At 38.8% G+C, this 18,494-nt stretch overlaps 2 protein-coding genes across 5 annotated transcripts in view; one reads left to right on the forward strand and one right to left on the reverse strand.

Moving 5' to 3' along the window:
• Window positions 1–386: 386 nt before the first annotated feature.
• FBXO48 (F-box protein 48) lies at window positions 387–3,764 on the reverse strand. 2 transcript variants are annotated; one of them, XM_090281425.1, is made up of 4 exons: window positions 3,510–3,764; window positions 2,676–2,800; window positions 1,100–1,429; window positions 387–623 (listed from the first exon to the last, which is right to left on the reverse strand). In XM_090281425.1, exons 3-4 carry the CDS (start codon window positions 1,391–1,393, stop codon window positions 453–455), a joined length of 465 nt encoding a protein of 154 aa, XP_090137551.1. In that variant the 5' UTR covers window positions 1,394–1,429; window positions 2,676–2,800; window positions 3,510–3,764; the 3' UTR covers window positions 387–452. The 2 variants fall into 2 exon arrangements, with proteins under 2 accessions (XP_090137551.1, XP_090137552.1); XM_090281426.1 differs by lacking the exon at window positions 3,510–3,764 and adding an exon at window positions 3,148–3,397.
• APLF (aprataxin and PNKP like factor) overlaps window positions 3,615–18,494 on the forward strand; it is a 70,828-nt gene continuing 55,948 nt past the window's right edge. The window contains exon 1 of one of the 3 annotated variants that reach the window (XM_090281424.1): window positions 3,615–3,749. In XM_090281424.1, the coding sequence (XP_090137550.1) occupies window positions 3,630–3,749 (120 nt within the window). In that variant the 5' untranslated portion in view covers window positions 3,615–3,629. Of the gene's footprint in view, window positions 3,750–3,823; window positions 4,131–18,494 lie in introns of those variants that run through there. The other 2 variants (XM_090281423.1, XM_090281422.1) reach the window with 2 other exon arrangements.

The following is an 18,494-nucleotide window of genomic DNA, read 5'->3' on the forward strand; positions in this document are numbered from 1 at the left end:
AAGAAACAACAGAAGCTAGGGAATTGAAACAAAGGCAAACTAAACAGGCAACGAGACTGGAAAAAGAACTATAGGTACGGGGAACATATTGGGGGGAGGTCAACAGGGAGGGGGAATGGGGAGAGGGAGGGAGATGATATAGGAATTAAGGATCATGGTAGGAGGGAATGGAATAGACAGAGAGAGGTTGAGAAGAACTGTATGCACAACTAATGGACATGATCTAAAAGGGGGGGACAACTGGAGGGAGGGGGGCCACCGGGTGGAGGGGAGCAGAGGGAAGGGAAATTGGCACAAATGTAATATTATAATCAATAAAACACATTAAAAAAAAAAAAACCACCAATAAACTAGGTCCTGTGTGTAAAAAAAAATATATATATATATATACATTTTGCAAACAAGGAGTCATTTTAGTTTCAAACTCTCAAAGCTATGAGATCTCTTTGTGATTATCCTGCATGTCTTTTCAGTTCTGCTTCTAGAATTTCCCCCCACGTTTCCGCATCCATCGGGTACATGATTTTTTCTGGTAGGCTAATAGGAGAGCATATGTTGCTGTATCTGCCACTCAGCCATTCAAGTTTCACTTTACTCTTCTGGTAATTCCTCAGTAGTGTGTCCTGAAAGAGGTAAACCATCGTCATCAAAGAATGTTGTATATTGTTGTTTGGTGAGTTTGTTTGAAACCTGAGAAGCTGATAGACAGGGCTGAAAAGATGATTAAGTATTTACAGTGATATAGACATTTACTAATAAATGTGTGTGTGTGTGTGTAGATATACATGTATATGGGTATATATACAGAGTGAGTCACAGAGTTTGCTGAGGGTTTTGGATAATGTGAAGTGAAAAGAAGTAGCTGCTTTTCTTCTGGTTAACAGAGGAAAATGCCCACATTTAGAATTTAAAAAATGTTAAAGGATGGGTGGTGGATAGTGTGGTTTGCAGAAAAACAATAATGCAAGCTCAAAAGCCAACACATTCTGAATGTCATTCTGTATATGAAATATTACCTCCTCCAAGCAGAAGGTAGAGTTGGATTCAAACCTACCACCATATTATTAAGAACACTGCAGACCACAAAACTTAAACTTACCCTCCAGGAATAACCACTTTTTAGATCATCATCTATTTCTTTTTTGCACACAGCTCTTATAGCCAAGCAATGAGATTCCCATAAGGAGTCATTGGTTCTTATTCTGTAATTCCAGCTCCCGCATGTCATTGAAGCCCTGCACAAACTCTGAATGTCCAGCTGACTGAAAATATGTAAAGTAACTTCTGGAGGCAACTGTTCAAAAAAGTTGTTTTCACTCTCTTCAGCATCCACAGAGTTCAATTCTACATCAGAAACTCTTGAATTATTGTTCCTCTTGGAGTTATTCTGCATAGCTTGATGTTTTAGTTAATTATCTTCATAGGTAACCTAAAAGGCAGAGTTTAAATTTAGTTTCTTCAGATCAGACTATGGATCCTGCTCTGAGCCAGATCCCTTCCAGAAATGATTTTCAAAACTTTAACTTTCCTAATTTGAACTTCTCAATCTGTAAAATGGGGTCATTAATGATCTTCTCATGTATGTTCTTGCTAGAATTAATGTGTAAATCACCTATCCTCACATCTGAATTGCACACTGGAGGCACTTAACAAATATTACTTCTCTTTTCTTTTTAATATTTCTAGTAAGTGGGTTTGTTACTAAACATTTGTTTTGCTCCCAGAAAACATTATCTAAAAAAAGAGAAGTGATTCCTCACAGACTATAATTTAGAATTTGGTAAATTGCCAATTGTGAGAACACATTCCATTCCAAGTATTTATTGAAAATACCTTTGAAAATCTGTATGATTCAATTCTATTAAGCTCCTGGATATACACTGTTTATGGGAACTGATGCCTTGTCATTAAGTTCTTCATCTACAATTTGTGACTTAATCATAAACCTGACGGAGATTTAGTAGTTTATATAAGAATTGCTTATCTATCCTGGTTGGTGTGGCTCAGTGGACTGAGCGCCAGCCTGTGAACCGAAAGGCTGCTGGTTTAATTCCCAGTCAGGGCACATGCCTGGGCTGCAAGCCAGATACCCAGTTGGGGGCGTGTGAGAGGCAACTGATCTCACACAATGCTGTTTCTCTCCTATCTTCTTCCCTTCCCCTCTCTCTAAAAGTAAACAAAACAAAACAAAACAAAAGAATTGTTTTTCTATTTTTACCTAACAGGTAGATGTTCACATTTGACACAAATACTATCTAAAATAGACAAGAAGTTGAGATCAGAGTTCTGATGACACAAAGTCTCAAATATTCAATTCAGTTGTAAGGTTAGTGTTTTAGAAATAACCTCTTAAAAGCTATCCTCCCGTTAATTATGAACTGCAGGCTATCAAGCAACAGTAACTAACCACTATAAACAATGTTTATAATTCAGCTAGGTTTAGCATGTGACTAAAGATTTAAGTCCAATTTCAGCTAATTTACCTAAGATGTATGGTGCAAGCTTCCAAAATCAGTTATTTTTGCATATAAAGGCAGCTTATACTCACTTAAAATCCATTTTGCACTTACTTTTATAATAGGTAGTGGTGGTGTTAAAGGACGGGTTTCAGATACAGCTGAATACTTCTTTTAACTTAGCTCTTAACAATTCCCCTTTCTAGATGAGCTACTCACCTGTATGTTTCTGGATTTACCAAGACCACAGTTGCTTCCATTCATCTGGTTGTTTATGATCCAAATTAACTACGGTGGTTAGAATTCTAATGCCTGTGTTCAACAGAGGACTTCCTCTTGGTGATCTGGGGAAGAAAACAAAGTGGTAAAAACAAGTTCATGAGTCAACCGCAACTTTTTGCCACGCCCCTTCTCATCAGTATAAAACCAGTCAAATACTATATTCTTGAAAAGAAATCTTATGTAAGGAGAACGTTACTGTTTTTCACTACGTCCAGGATCTCACTGGGGAATAAAAGGCGTCTTCTCGTTAGTTACTCCACAAGAGGCAGTGTTTTGAATTTAACAGGGTGCTTGGTTAGGTTCCTAAAATCCCACTAGGCATCTTTCTTCTAAGCCCAGTTTTGCCTGAATGTCTGGAAAACTATCCCTTTTCTGTCTCTTCTCTACGAACCAAACTTGGCCGAATTACCTCTCTAGTTAGGGATGGGCTCGCTCCTTTCAGGTGTCACTGGGAGGAAGGGATCCGATCCAAAGCAGCGCAGACCTGGCCTCGGGAGCCTCCCAGCTATCGGGAAGCCTTCACCCTGTTCAGACCCCGCAAGTCGGAAGGGATGACACCGCATCTCATCTGAGCCACCCTCCTTGAGTGCCCCGCGCAGGCTGCAGCTGCCAGAGTTCGAAGAACACGGAACACTGACAAATGCACAACAACTCTGAGCATGACTGTCACTTCAGCTCGGCGTCACTGAGCCAAGGCTGCGCTGACGCCGGGCCGAACACCCGAGACTGCCGGTCGGGCCTCGGCTGCAAAGGAAGGGAAGACCCTCTTACCTGCTGGAATGTGCCCGTTTGTCCTCCCGCGACTTAATCGCTCTAATCGCTCGGGATTCTGAATCCATCCCCAGAGACCTGATCGCACCCACTGTAGCCCCGCCTTGCTCAGGCAGGCGTATGGAGAAGCGGGCATTGCCTTTTGGGATTGGTAGTTTTACCAGGTATCTCAGCTCGACAGGGGAGGAGAAGGAAGCCACTACGGACTACAAGGTCCGGCGTTCTCTAGGACAAGTGGCGGTGAGAGGAGAGAGGGTGGGCTCACCCGGGGCTTTTAAACAATAGTTGGAGTTGGTGAAAGAGGGGAATCCCCGAGTGCGTCATTGGTCCGAGTGAAGGGGCGGGACGCGGGACGCATAGCTCAGGTCCTGGCTGCTGGAGGACTGGCCTCCACCGTGCTGAGTTTTAGCTCCCCTCCCCCGGTGTATTTTTCCGGGGGACTGTGTAGGCCCCGCGCTTGTCCCCGGAAGACGGAAACGGCTGCGGCTACCGTCTTCTTGCGAAAAGGGCCTTATCCTTGCCTCCATGTCCCGGGTGTTTGAGCTGCAGCCGCAGGATGGTGGCCCCCGGGTCGCCCTAGCGCCTGGGGAGACGGTGATCGGCCGCGGTCCGCTGCTGGGAGTAAGTGTGTAGACGGCTCCGCCGACCCGGAGAGCCGTGCAGCGAACGTCCTTGCTTGCTTCCGAGGCCCTTTTCCCCGTCCTGAACCTATTCCCTAATAAGCCAGCCATGGCTGGCTGGACTTTAGAAGTTTGGGGGCAGCACGTTTTCCACTCAACTTTAATCAATTCACAAACCTTTCCCTTATGCTGCCTTTGAAAAGCACTGACTTGCCTTATAATCACTATAATTTTATCCAGGGATCGGCAAACTGTGACCCTGGATCCAAATCCAACCTGTTTTGGCATGGGTCCTTAAGTTATAAAATGTAAAATCTAAACAAACAAATAACCTATTAGTCTTTTCAGGGAAAATACTTGCTACAAGGGTTGTGGATATTGTCTCTTGACCCTAGAAGCCACAGTATTTACAGTAGTATCTGGCCCTTTATAGAAAAAGTTTGCCAACCCCTGATTTTATCTTCGCTAGAGTATTTCTTTTAAGCTTTTGGCCTTACTTTTATTGTAATAGTCTTTTCCAGTAATATCAATAGCTAACCCTTATGTAGTGTGTACTGTTTCAGGCATTAATCTAAAATATACCAAGTTTTGTAATCCTTTTAAACCATGTGAGTTAGGTGCTCCTATTATCCTCATTGTTCAGATGAGACGAATGAGGTATAGGTCGGTCATTTAAAGGACACAACATTAAGCTTCTGGACACATCGTGGCACTAAGCTATATAATCTCCACACTCCGGGATGTTTAGGAGTTAGAAAATTGGTCTTTTACATTCTGGAATTTTGTAGCTCTCACTCTAGATACATACATGTATATTGTTTTCTTAACATTCATCGTTTCTTTTTTAGTGCCCACTTTGTGCAACACATTTTATAGACCTTAGAACTGTGGGGCATTCAAATATAACTATGGAGACAAACCTATTTCAGTGAGCTAGTAACGGGGAGTAATGATTATGGACTATTACCCTGGTTAACCTCCACTGTCTAAATGGAACCATTGGTATTAGCCTTAGAATCTTTCTCCAAACAGGGAAAAGAGCGGTAATTCAAAGTTGTGATAAGGAAGTCAGTCCTAAAGGGGTGTGTGCATATGTGTGTGTACATATATGCAAATGTAGTAAAGTTAATTAAGAAAGTTTAAATTCACCTGTTTACTTATTTATTTTTACTGGGCACGTAATTAAATGTTTGAATAACATTGTTACTTTCCTCCACAATTTATTCATGTATACAGACATTTGAAGGAACTGCCTGAGAGGTTTGCCCTCCACCTCCCCTTTTCTCTCCTCTTCCTTCTTCCCTATATCTCTCTCCTTCTATCCTTTTCCCTCTATCTCTTTCTCTTTATCTATATCTAAGTTAGGAACTTAGCACAGTATGTGCTTCATTTTGAAATCTTTTGACTGATGACTGATGAGTTTTGATTTGCTTAAATTGTATCACCAACACAGAGTACTGTGGATATGGTTAAAAGATGGATGGATTTTAGGCCTATGTTTTATTGAATGCCAACAAGTTGCAGACCCTTTCATTATTTATAGCATGACTTTTTGTATTACAGATTTGTTATTGTGAGATGAGCCTATTTGGTTTCTGTTTTTAGAACTGTAAAGAGTAGAAAGTTAGCCAGTTGTCTGATCTGGATTTTGCTTTTTTCTTTTCAAATAGCCATTCAGTAATGGGATTCTATTGTCAAATTTGGCAGGTATTAGAAGTGGGTTTGAGTGATATCCTAAGTGCATTGAGAGAAAAATGTGAAGAACAAACAAATCATCTTGTGGTTTTTAAGATTTTGGAGTTGACAGAAGCAGATATTTCCTCTCTCTAGTGGTTAAAACTCAGCATGAGGGTTGCCCTTTCAAACAACAGCAATTACAGGATTTTTTTTTTTTCCTTATTTGGGTTTTTTGTTTTTGGATTTTTTGTTTTTTTGTTTTGTTTTTGTAGTATGAGAGAGCAGAGACTTAGTTCTAAGTGGAAAAACTCAGGAAGTTTATTGTAAATTCCTGTCTCTCTAAAATGTTTTTCTTTGGAGACAAGTTTCATAAAACTTTATGGCCACACAAGCATAAAGGTTTATAATTTTTAAGTGTAAAAGTATGTTGGTGGTAAAACAATTAGACAAGAATGTCTATGTATTTACAGTGGCAGGAAAACACATGTATAGAAGAGCAGAGTGAAAGTTAATTTTCTGTCCCTTTTGCTTTAGTGTGAGTCATCAGTGAACCCAAGATCTTTGTTTACTAAGTTATAATTGTGTTTCATGATCTGTACAAATTAAAAGGGTTTATAGCAGGATGAATCTCCAGGGAATTATCCAGGGTGAAAACAGCCCATCCCAAAGGTTACATATTGTATTTCATTTATTTAACATTATGACAAAATTATAAAAATAGAAAACAGTAGTGGCTGCAGGGGTTAAAGAAGGGGGAAGGGTAGCAGGAGGGAAAGGGGTATGGCTATAACAGCAACAAGAGGGATTTTTGTGTTGATGGAAATGTTTGTATCTCAACCTTATTAGTATCAGTATCTGATTTTGAGAGTGTACTATAGTTTTGCAAGATGTTACTGCTGGGGGAAACTGGGTAAATGGTATGAGGTCTTTCCGTATTATATATTTCAACTACATGGGAATCTACAGCTATCTTAAATAAAAAATTTCAGTAAGGAAAGATTTTACAGTACAACATCTCAAGCAATAGAGTACCTTTAGGTCAGACTATTTGTTTTATGATTTTTCTTTAATGAAAAATGATTATTTATTACACCCTTAAATGAAAACTACTGTTTTTTATTTCAAATTTTTCTTACTCTGTTTTGATAGCAGGGATTACATGACATTCCTTTATGATCTATTTTCCTGCAAGGAAATAGGACAGCACCAGGTATATATCTAGTGCGACTTCCTAAAGTAATTGAATCTGCTGCTTTAATTAAATAAAGAGTCCCCCAGCTGGGCATAAGGGTAGTCATGGGCTTTAGTATGGGCTCTTCAAGTGGCATCAGTTCACCACTCGTAATAATGCCATAAGTGTCCACAAAGTTTACACAAAGTCACTGCTTCTGGTTCTGGCAACTCTGTACTGTTCCTGCTTGTTGCAGTATCTCACTGGCTGCCCTGGAATGCTAGTCCTACTGGTCTAGCAAGGTTTATTCCAAGGGCTGTGCCAAGCACTCCTAGCTACTGGGTTTTGTCCCTCCCTCACTTAATTATTGAGCCTTCAACACACGTTCTCTTCCTTCCTTTTCTGTCTCAACTGCTCATTTTTCCAGTCCTCAAACAGCTTATTTGTAACTTAGGTGTAAAAAGGATATAGAGTTTGGATATAGAGTTTAACAAAGAAGCAGTGCTACCAATTGTTAAAGCCTAAGGAGCAACATTCATGATGGATTAAATGTTAACATTTTTCCTATTTTGTTGACTAATATTTTAGTAAATTCAGAAAATAGTTGATGAATATATATGATAGTTATATGGGAGGGGTGAAAGAGAAACAAACCCTTGCTCTCAAGAAACTTAAATTTTAATAGATATGAGACATAGAAGCAAATAACTAAATGAATTACAATCTCAAATGGGACTGGAGCCAGGCAGGCAACTTGAGTGTGTGAATTGGGAGGAAGATAAACAACACAGGGACAGTGATAAATGACAGCAGTGTCATAAATGACAAGTGCCTCATATGTCACTGACATATTGAGCTGACTGTGAAGTGTTAGAGTAGTTAGAATTTTGGTAGGCGGAGAGCACGTGGTAGGGAGGGAAGATCCCTTCAGACTGAGTGTATGATTTCAATCTCTAAGGTTTGAAAGTGTAGGCATATTGGATAATTGGGTATGTGCTGATTAGACTTATGGGATAATCATATTACATCAAAGATCCTGTTTATCTTGTACAGACATTACTTTTACAGTATTTATTAGTTTTCTTAAAAAAAAAGCAGGCTTTATTTTTTTGAGCAGTATTAGGTTCACAGCAGAATTGAGTGGGAAGTACAGAGCGTTCCTATCTACCCTCTGCCCCATACATGTGCAGCCTCCCCCTCTATCAATACCCCATACCACAGTATATTCTATGAACTTATACTGACAAGTCATTATCGCCCAAAGTCCAAAGTTCACGGTAGGGTTCACTCTTGGTGTACATTCTATGGGTTTTGACAAATGTGTAATGGCATATATCCATCGCTGTAGTATCACACAGAATAGTTTCACTGTCCTGAAAATTTTCTGTGCTCTGTCTATCCACCCTTTCTTTCCCTCCCAGCCTGGCAACTACTGAACTTTTTATTGTCTCCAGAATATCATGTAGTTGGAATCATACAGTATGCATATGTAGATTTTCAGATTGGCTTTTTTTTTACTTAGTAATATGTACTTAAACTTCCATGTCTTTCCATGGCTTTTCATTGATGAATAATATTCCATTGTCTGGATGTTTTACAGTTTATCCATTTACCTACCGAAGGGCATCTTGGCTGCTTCTAAGTTTGGCAGTTATGATTAAAGCTATTATAAACATCTGTGTGCAGGATTTTGTGCAGACGTAAGTTTTCGGTTTATTTGGGTCAATTCGGAGTACAATTGCCAGGTTGTATGGTAAGAATACATTTAGTTTTGTAATAAACTGCCTACTGCCTTCCAAACTGGCTGTACGGTTTTGCATTTCTACCAGCAATGAGTGTGAGTTCCTGTTCCAAATCTTCATCAGAATTTGGTATTGTCAGTGTTTTGAATTTGAGCCATTCTAATAGGTATGTAGTGAATTACTTTTATATGTATATAAATCATCTGCCATGTATTATTACTACTCAGCCTGAATATACCATCTTGTCATGTCCCTCCATACTTTTGTACTAGCTCCTTTCTCTGGTATTTTGATTCTCTAGGTAGTATCTGGATATGTCTGTTTTTAAAAAAAGCTTTGAAGATGATTCTGTTGCAAAGTCAGAGTTGAAAACCACTTCTACACACACTATGAAGATTGGTTGGCCTGAATAGGTCTTTAAGAAATGTCTGCTGAACTGAACTAAATAAGTAATGATTAAGAAACTTTAATTCACCAGAGCCCAAAGTGGGGATTTAAATTCAGTTTTGTCTTCCTAAGCTTTGCTTATGTTTTTAGTCACTGTGCTGCCTCTCTCATAATATATTCATGGTGAAGATGATGTTCTTACATTTGTACAGCGTCCACTCTGCAAGCAGCAGGGCAAGCCAAACAGGTTGGGCTTGGAATTTCAGTGGCAGCAAGTCAGCACAATTCCATACATATTGGCTAACAATTAAGCAACCTTGAATTAGGAGTTCAGAAAATACTGTATTTTACTTTTAAAATCTAAATGCTCCAGAATTTATCAGAATTGTGGATTAAATAGGTGTTTGTGAGATAGCCTGATAACCTTACTGTTTACACTGTTATTCTGATAGGAAAGTATATTCACAAATTTCAAAAACCACTTCACATCCAGTATATTAATAACCTTTTAAAGAGAGCTCATTTGTAAATTGGAGTGTGCCTAGAGAGCCTCAGGCAAAAATCAAGTACATTTTATCAAACTTGTCCTTTCTTAGTATCAGAAACTGGACTTTGGTAAATTCCAAGTGTCATAATAAATGTCTTTTATCAATTAAGTTTTCCTCTGTTGAGGAATAAGATCAACTCATCTAAGGTTAGCACAGTCTCAGTGTTGATGATTGAACTTTGGAGTGTATGCTGAACCTGATACGGGGAAGCACTGTAGCTAAGAAAATTTTATAGGCGGTTGACTGGTTTATAGTAATCGGTCTCTAACCCATTCAGGTCTTAAATTTCGATTGTATTTACTTTACATACACAGACACACACCCATACATACGTACATGCAGTTTGAGGAAAGAATTCTATGCAAATTATGCCTAAAATAGAACCCTTGCTTCTTTAGGTTTTGCATTTTCTTATAATATTAAACTCAGATTCCATACCAGATGATTTTCTTTTTTCTCTACCACGAAAGTTTGAATTTATTTTTCGTTTGTTATGAAGTAAACTAGATAATTTTGTGTGAAAGCAGTGTAAGTTATATTGTACAAGAAAAATTTTATTTTTGCTGCTGCTAACAGAATAAAAGTGATTTCAGCATTATCCTTCAGCCTCTGTATTCTTCAGGGTTTCTTTTCTGACCTTCTGCCATGTGATATGTAATTCTTTCAATATTAAGGAAAGTTCTTGTTCTTGAGTGCTCGATTTAGTTAGCTCTTCTGTTTTTTTAATATTCTCTCTTAACTGGCTGAACATAATTTATTATTAGATGTCACATATCAATAAAACAGTTGTTAGAGTAATGCATATTAATCATAATTGCTATAGGCTACAAGTAACAGAATAGTGCAGACAGCAGCTTAATCAAATAGATTTTCCTTCTGTAATAGAGAATCTCAGAAGCAGTCAGTCAGGGCTGGTCCAGCTCCTGCAGGGATGGGGTTCTCTGTGTTCTTCCTTGGTCAGCCTTTGCATGTGGCTTTCATGTCTGTCATCATAAGATGGCTGCTGTACCTTGAGGTGTGACATTTAAGCAGGAAGAAAGGCAGAGAGCAAAAGGTGCATGCCGGCTGAGCCAGGTCCTTTTCAGCAGGAAGACAATCTTTCCAGAAGCTCTACTCTGTGTTAAAATATAGATTTTGTGGTTTTGTTCAGTATGGTGAGGCCAACTGATCAGGAGATGATTGCTATTGAAAAGATAATTTATTACTCACAGTTCCCAAGACAAAGAAGGGCACGCCACACAGGGCCCCACCCAAGAACCCTGAGGTCAGCAGAAGGCAGAAGGTGGAAGGTGTGAGAGCTAGGGGAACTGGCGGGAAAGCCTGTATTGTGGTGTTCTTCGGAATAAATGGGGAAAGCAGGGAAGCAGGTTCAGGATGTACTCGTTAGAATAATTTTATTGCGTTCTGGTTGTCTGATGCCTCCTGGCCCTGGGGTGATTAGGGCAGTGTCTGAGCCAGCTAAAGCCATGGAGTTTGGGGGTGTGGTTTTGGATTGGTAAATTTGCATATGAAATGTGCACTTGTGGGTGAGCCATTCAATTACTGTATCTAAGACACTGATAACCCTGAGAGGGGTCGTTCTTTCCTAGTCAGCAATGCCCCAGATATCAAAGCAGCAGATACAGAAACTAGAAAATGTGGCCGATGTACACTTTCTCTTATATACTTTGCTAGAACTGTGTCACTTGGCCACCCATCGATACAAGGAACTCTAGGCACTTGGAGTTTTTTTAACTGGACACGTTTTTACCTGAACAAATTGGAGTGCTATTAGTACTGAAGAAGAAATGAGTAGATATAGATTAAGTGACTAGTAGCATTTGGTACATAGTGTCGCATATGAAGAATTAGCATCTTAAAAGTATAGGTGTAGTGTAAATCATGAGCTGCAAATTCAAATTGCACCAGAGGCCAGGTATACAATAAAGAGTGAAGTGGGCTCTGTGGAAGACTATAGGTAGAGTGCTGGGTAGATGGGGGGGGGGGGGGCATACACTCTTCAAAGTAAAAACTAAAACAACAACAAAAGCACTGTGACTGATTTGTGGCCTATTGGCAAGCAGTTCGTGGTGCCCAGTCTAAATTAAGGAAATTTTAAGAAAATTACATGTAACTAAATAGAAAGACACTTATTAATTTTACTGTTACTTAACAATCATGTATACTACATTTTGTAGTTAACTTGATGATAACTCTTATGTACCAACATTTATGAAACTTTAGTTATTTTTTTCCTGAACTTTTCATTTTGAAACATTTCAGACCTGCAGAAAAGTTGAAAGAATAATACAATGAACACATACATACCCTTAACTTAGGTAAACTAAAGGCTAACAGATTGCCTTATTTGTTCCCTCTGTCTCTTTCTCTCGAACCCCTTTGAAAATATACTGCATGTATTATGGCCCTCTATCCCTAAGAATGTCAACACGTATTACCTAAGAACAAGGATGTTTCTATATAAATAGTAAGTAAATATGCACACTTGAGAAATTTGTAACTATAAATTTTAATATTTTATATTCAGTGTTATCCACCTTTCCTAATAATGTCCTTTTTAGCATTTAAAAAAATTAGGATCTAATCAAATATTCTCTTCTTTAATTTAGACCTGTTCTGTCTTTCATGGCACTAGTGCTTTAGGAGTCCAGGCCAGTTGTTTCATAGAATTCCCACAAGTTTGATTTGTCTGATTGTTCCCATATGATTAGACTCAGGTTAAACATGTTGGATAAGAGTACTCCGTAGGGGATGTGAACTCAGAGCAGAATATCAGGAGGCCCAGCTATCAGTTTGTTCTGTGGGTGCTGATATTATTAGTGTGATTACTTGGGAGAGGGGGTGCCCGACTTCTCCCAGTCAAGAGGACATTCTCTTTGTGAGTAATCTGTGGAGGGATGCTTTGAGACTTCATGAGTATTGTTTCCAATCTAGCTTTCACCTGAAAAATTAATGTCCATTGATCCTTTACTGAGTCAATTAATACTTTGGTAGTTACAAAATAGTAATTTTTCTGGTTCCATCATTTCTTCTACATTAGCTGTCATTATTTTATTAAGAAGGCTTCTCTTTCCAGCTCTAGCCCCAGCCCCTTTCTTGAGTGCAGTATGAATTCATAGATTATTTTTGTATTCTTTGTGTTGTATTCCATTATAATCATTATTCATAGTGATGCCCAAATTATTCCCAGTTTTGCTGGACTTCTGAACTGCTGGATGTGACATGTGTTTTCAACATTTGCTCAAGGTATGACTTCTTTTCTGGAAGTGATGTTATCTGTGACCCACCACCCCTTGGTTCTCACTCCCTCACTTCTCTTTTCCTCCCAGTTGCCACCTGATTTTCTGTTTCAGCTCAGGTCATGAAGCATTTGGTGTTTCTTTCCCCTCTTACATGTCAGTTAAGGTTTGTGGTGGTCTCTGTTTCCTAGTGCTTTACATGTGGGATATAGTTGGTTTTATTTGCTTTATTTATTGATCTTTGATTTGGGGGTGGGGGATGTGTGGTATGATTAGAATTTAGGTGACTACAGTTACTCCATATGAAACTGGAATCCTCAATTTTAACTATTTTGATGGCTAAGATGCAAAATGTATGGCTTTCAAATGAAGTTTTTATTTAAATCTGATGACTCCTGGTGATCAATAAGCAAACTGGAGTAAACCTTTATAAGTACCTTTTGAAGGATGTTATGTCATTTGTCTGTACTCTCAATAGCCTCTAGCTGGCATATTCTTTTTGAGTTGTTGGGTTTCTTTGCTTTCTATTGCCTTTCTCTTTCCATTTGCAGGCCAACATCAGTCATTTTCCCCCGCTGTGAATGCATTGCTTACTGAACCCTATCCACTTTATTTTCTACTCTTAATAGAGAATTGGGAATTTAGGTAATATATCTTGTTAGACATTATATATATCTTGGGTATGACAGTAGAATAAACAGGACCAACTGAAAGCCTGAAGACCTCTTGGAGCTTTATTTGGAGCTTGGATTTTCTCAGAATGTCTACTTATTAAATAACTTTCTGCTTTATTTCCAGTTTTTATCATATGTTCTAAGTTTAGAGAATTAAGCTGCTGGTAAATAATCTAAAAAGTGACATTTTACCTAATGATAATGAGAGAGGCAGTACAGTGTTAACAACAAAGGTGTCTCTAGAATCATATTCTGTTAGTTCAAGTCCTGGTTCCGCTGTTTATTGGCTATGTAACTTGAAGTAGTTGCTTAATCTCTCTGTATTGCTATTTCTTACCTAGAAAAATGAAGATAATAGTATCTTCTTCAGAGATTTTGTGAAGATTAAAAAAGATAATATATAAGTATGGTGTTCTTGGTCTTAATACATAATTGCTGTTACAGTTAATATTTTAATAAATATATGGATATTTACTCTGCACAAGAAGCAGTGATCAGATGTTAAATAAAACAGGTCATGAGATCTTTAGGATAATCTATTTGTGACCTACCATCTACCTACTACCCACCCTTCTCACCCCATCCTGAAATTAAAATAAACTTTAATGGTAATTTGTTAAACCTTTAAGCTTTCTATTGAGGAAGCATAAATTATTTTTTATCTTACTTTTTAGAGGTATGGTTTAAAAGGTATAATTATAGCTAAATGCCTGAGTGATGTTAATTTCAAAGACTTAAAAACACTTTTTTGGTGCTTTATAGAGATGCACAGTGTTGTGGAATCATGTGACCACTAGAGGTCGCATTATACTTTTCTATTGTTTAAAATCTTTCTTGCTAGTGTGTGTCAGTGAAGCCTACTTCAACAAAAGATAGGAAAGGTCCTAATATTATTGCTTCCTGCAAAAACTTAGTTTACAAAAAAAGAAACCCAAGCTGGACTATGACAAGAACTATTATTATGTCATGGCTTTATGTTTGATAGTTTATTGCTCTGTTGGTTAGAAAATTGATTTGTATTATTGAAGTTTACAATGGGATCTTAGTACCCAAGTTGGAAATAAAAACTTTCTACTCTCAGCCACAGAATAATTTGAACTTTTTGAAATTACATCTGAATGATTATATGTAGGTATAGAATCATATGACTATTTCTCACATATTTATTTTTATTAATAAGATTTGGAGTACTACATACTCAAAGAATTACTGACATAAGTACTTAAATTCTCTGGACTTTCAATTTCCAAATATGTAAAATGAGAATAATAGCTATAACAGTGTTATGGTGAATCTCAACATGTAGGTGAAAGTTCTATGCAAATGATAAAAAATTCTGCAAATGGTGAACACAGCAGCCTAGGTAAACATGGTACTTGCCTCCTCCCACAACCACATCAAAATTACAGCTAAACTATAGAACACCTATCATTCAGAACCAACTGAAATCTGGCTGAATGGAGGTCCTACTAATAGGGAATTAAAGAAGAATCAACATTGAGACTGGCAGGAAGTGTAATCAATGAAGGGGCTGGTCCCACACCCACATGTGGCAGAAAAAGTTGGGAGGGATATCTTGTCTGTGGATGTCCCCTCTGAGGAGCAAGGTGTCCAAGCCCAACACCAGGCCACCAGCCCAGGGTTTTTGTGCCAGGAAGATAAGTCCCCATAACTCTGGTTATAAAAACAAATGGGGACTGAGGCTGAGGGAAAAGGAGGGCTTCTGGAGTTCCAGCCAGTTCCTCTTAAAGGGCCAGCACATAGAGTTACTCAGATCCACTCTCTGAATTTCAGCACCAGGGCAGCAGTCCAAAAGGCACCAGGGACATATGGGAAGATCTGAATTATCTGGCATGAGGACAAGAGCTGGGGGGACAGCTTTCTCCCAGACAGAAGTGCTAGTAGAGGCCATTGTTCCTTTGATGAGCACTCCCCTGACAGAGCCGGCAGGTGGGCACCATAGCTAAGACTCCCATCAACTTGGCTCACACTCTTCACCCCACCCTGGTGATTCCCTGAGATCCCATCCTACCCAACTTTAGGGCCCACCCAATCTATTTCCAGTGGCTTTTCCATACAAATGGCCTGTCTTGGCTTATGCTTCAGATTTTCCTAAAATCTCTCAACAAGCAGCATCTGGCCCCAGTGTTCCCCATACCTTTTGCTAGATGGTCCAAGGCCCAGCACTAGCAGCAGCTGGCCTTTGTTTGCAGCTTGTCCTTTCGTGGGCAACCTAAGCCCAACACAGTTATCAGCCATCTATAGATTGCTTGGTAGCTCATGCCAGGTGGCCCTATGCAGAACACAGGTGGTGGCTGACCCTGATTTGCACCTCCCAGGAGACCCCTGAGCCAGTATACCAAGTGGACAGCTTCAGACCACATCAAAGCATCACCATTCAACCATCACTGTAAGTGGCAGGGGGCAGAGTCAGCAGGCATTAGAGCCCCGCTGAAATAAGTCCTGCTCTATGGGGTATGCACCTGCACAGCTGATCCACCATGGTGGTCAGAGGTTGGTGGTTAGTGGTCACAGCCAGCCAGTCCTTGCAGCTGATTGCCATGGGGGTAAATCCCTTCCATTGACATGCCAACAACAGTCAAGGCTCAACTGCAACAGCATGGTGTCCACAGGCCCACACAGGGGCACACCTCAAGCAAGTACCTAGCTTGGGTGGTCAGGGAGGCTGTGCCACTGGACCCTACAAAGACCTACTATATCAGGCCACTCTGCCAAGTCTGGGAGGCATAGAAGCTCTACCTAATACATAGAAACAAACACAGGGAGGCTTCCAAAATGAGGAGACAAAAAAACATGGCTCAAATGAAAAAATTCCATTTAAAGAATTAAACAAAATGAAGACAAGCAATCTGCTAGAAGCAGATTGCAAAACACTTGTCATAAGGATGCCTAGTGAACTTAGTGAGAACCTCAACAACATAAAAAGGACTAGTCAGAAACGAAGAATATGCTAACTGAAATGAGTAATTTACAGGGAATCAACAGTGGAGGAATAGATGAAGCTGAGAATCAAATCAGCAATTTGGAATATAAGGAAGCAAAAAATACCCAATCAGAACAGCAAAAAGAAAAAAGAATACCCCTCAAATGAGGATCATGTAAGAAGCCTCTGGGACAACTTCAAGCGTACCAACATTTGCATCATGGGGTGCCAGAAGGAGAAGTGAGAAAGCAAGAAATTGAAAATCTGTTTGAAAAAATAATGACAGAAAACTTTCCTAACTCGGTAAAGGAAATAGACATGCAAGTCCAGGAAAGGCAGAGATTCCCAAACAAGATGAACCCAAAGAGGCCCACACCAAGACACATCATCATTAAAATGCCAAAGGTTAAAGACAAAGAAAGACTCTTAAAAGGAGCAAGAGGAAAGAAGAGAGTTACCTACAAAGGAGTTCCCATAAGACTGTCAGCTGATTTCTCAAAAGAAACTTTGCAGGCCAGAAGGGATTGGCAAGAAATATTCAAAGTGATGAAAAGCAAGGACCTACAACTAAGATTACTCTACCCAGCAAAGCTATCATTTCGAAGGACAGATAAAGAACTTCCCAGACAAGAAAAAATTAAAGGAATTCATCACCACCAAACCAGTATTACATGAAATGTTAAAGGGTCTTCTTTAAAAAGAAGGGGAAAAAAAGATAAAAAATATGAACAATAAAATGGACATATATATCTATCAACACTTGAGTCTAAAAAGCAAAATAAATGAACAAGCAGAACAGAAAGAGATTCATAGATACAGAAAACATGTTGATGGTTGCCAGCTGGGAAGATGATTGGGGGATGGGTGAAAAAGGTGAAGGGATTAAGAAGTTCAAATTGGTTGTTAGAGAATAGTCTTGGGGATGTAAAGTACAGCACAGGGAATATAGTCAACAATAGTCTTCTAACTGTATGGTGTCAGTTGGGTGCGAGATTTATTGGGTTGATCACTTACTATGTTATGTATTGTCTAATCGCTGGTGTGTACCCCTGAAACTAATATAATAATATATGTCAACTGCAATTGAAAAATAAAATGATTTAAAAATTTAAAACGAATCTATGCAAATGGTACAGTGTGTTATCAGATAACTGCTGTTGTTTTTGGTCCACTAAAGGCACATTATGGGAAGGATTACAGGAACCTCTAAATTTTAATCCTCACTTTTCTCGTAGAATAGATTACTAGTTTATATTTACTATTCTGAAATAGCCATTGTGGCTAGTAGTGGATATATTTTAAGTGGGATACCTTTAATATACTTTATTTTAGAAAATGTCCCAAATATTAACTTGCATGGGAAATTTATGGATGTGGAATTTATTCTGCTCTGATGCTTGAGTTTACTATTTTTATTTAGTTACAGCCTTAAGTGTAGAACTGCTCTCTGACCTAAAAAAATGTGTACTGATTCCTGTCAGTTTCATATTTTGGTCAGGTTTTGCAGAACTGATTGGTTTAATTGAATTTAGGCATTGCTGTAGTTCGCTTTTACCTATAATTTTGGTTGTGATGTGGATTATATCAGAGTTGAAGTGATAGAGACTAACGTAACCATTAGATGGATCAAATAATTATGATAAGGTGATACTTGAAATATTTTCATTACGAATCAGCCACAAATTACAAAGGCAAACTGAACTATTGTGTTTATAGCCATGCAGCAAGGGCTTGATTGGCAACTGCAGCATTTAAAGTGCAAACATTTTTTTAACTTTTGTATGCAGAAATGATAGTGAACATAAGTAGAACACTGTTGGCTCAAACAAGGAATATTATATATATGATGATAACCTCTTCTTCACTGTAAATATTTTATTTTTACTACTTCCTCTCCTACCTTTCTGTTGTCTGAAGTAGCGCTGATGAACTCAATTGCAGGTCTGCCTGTAGGCCTCTTTTACATTTACTAAACCACTGCTT

Source organism: Furipterus horrens, unplaced genomic scaffold, assembly GCF_987537825.1.
Source record: "Furipterus horrens unplaced genomic scaffold, mFurHor1.1.pri manual_scaffold_6, whole genome shotgun sequence".
Lineage (NCBI taxonomy): Eukaryota > Metazoa > Chordata > Mammalia > Chiroptera > Furipteridae > Furipterus > Furipterus horrens.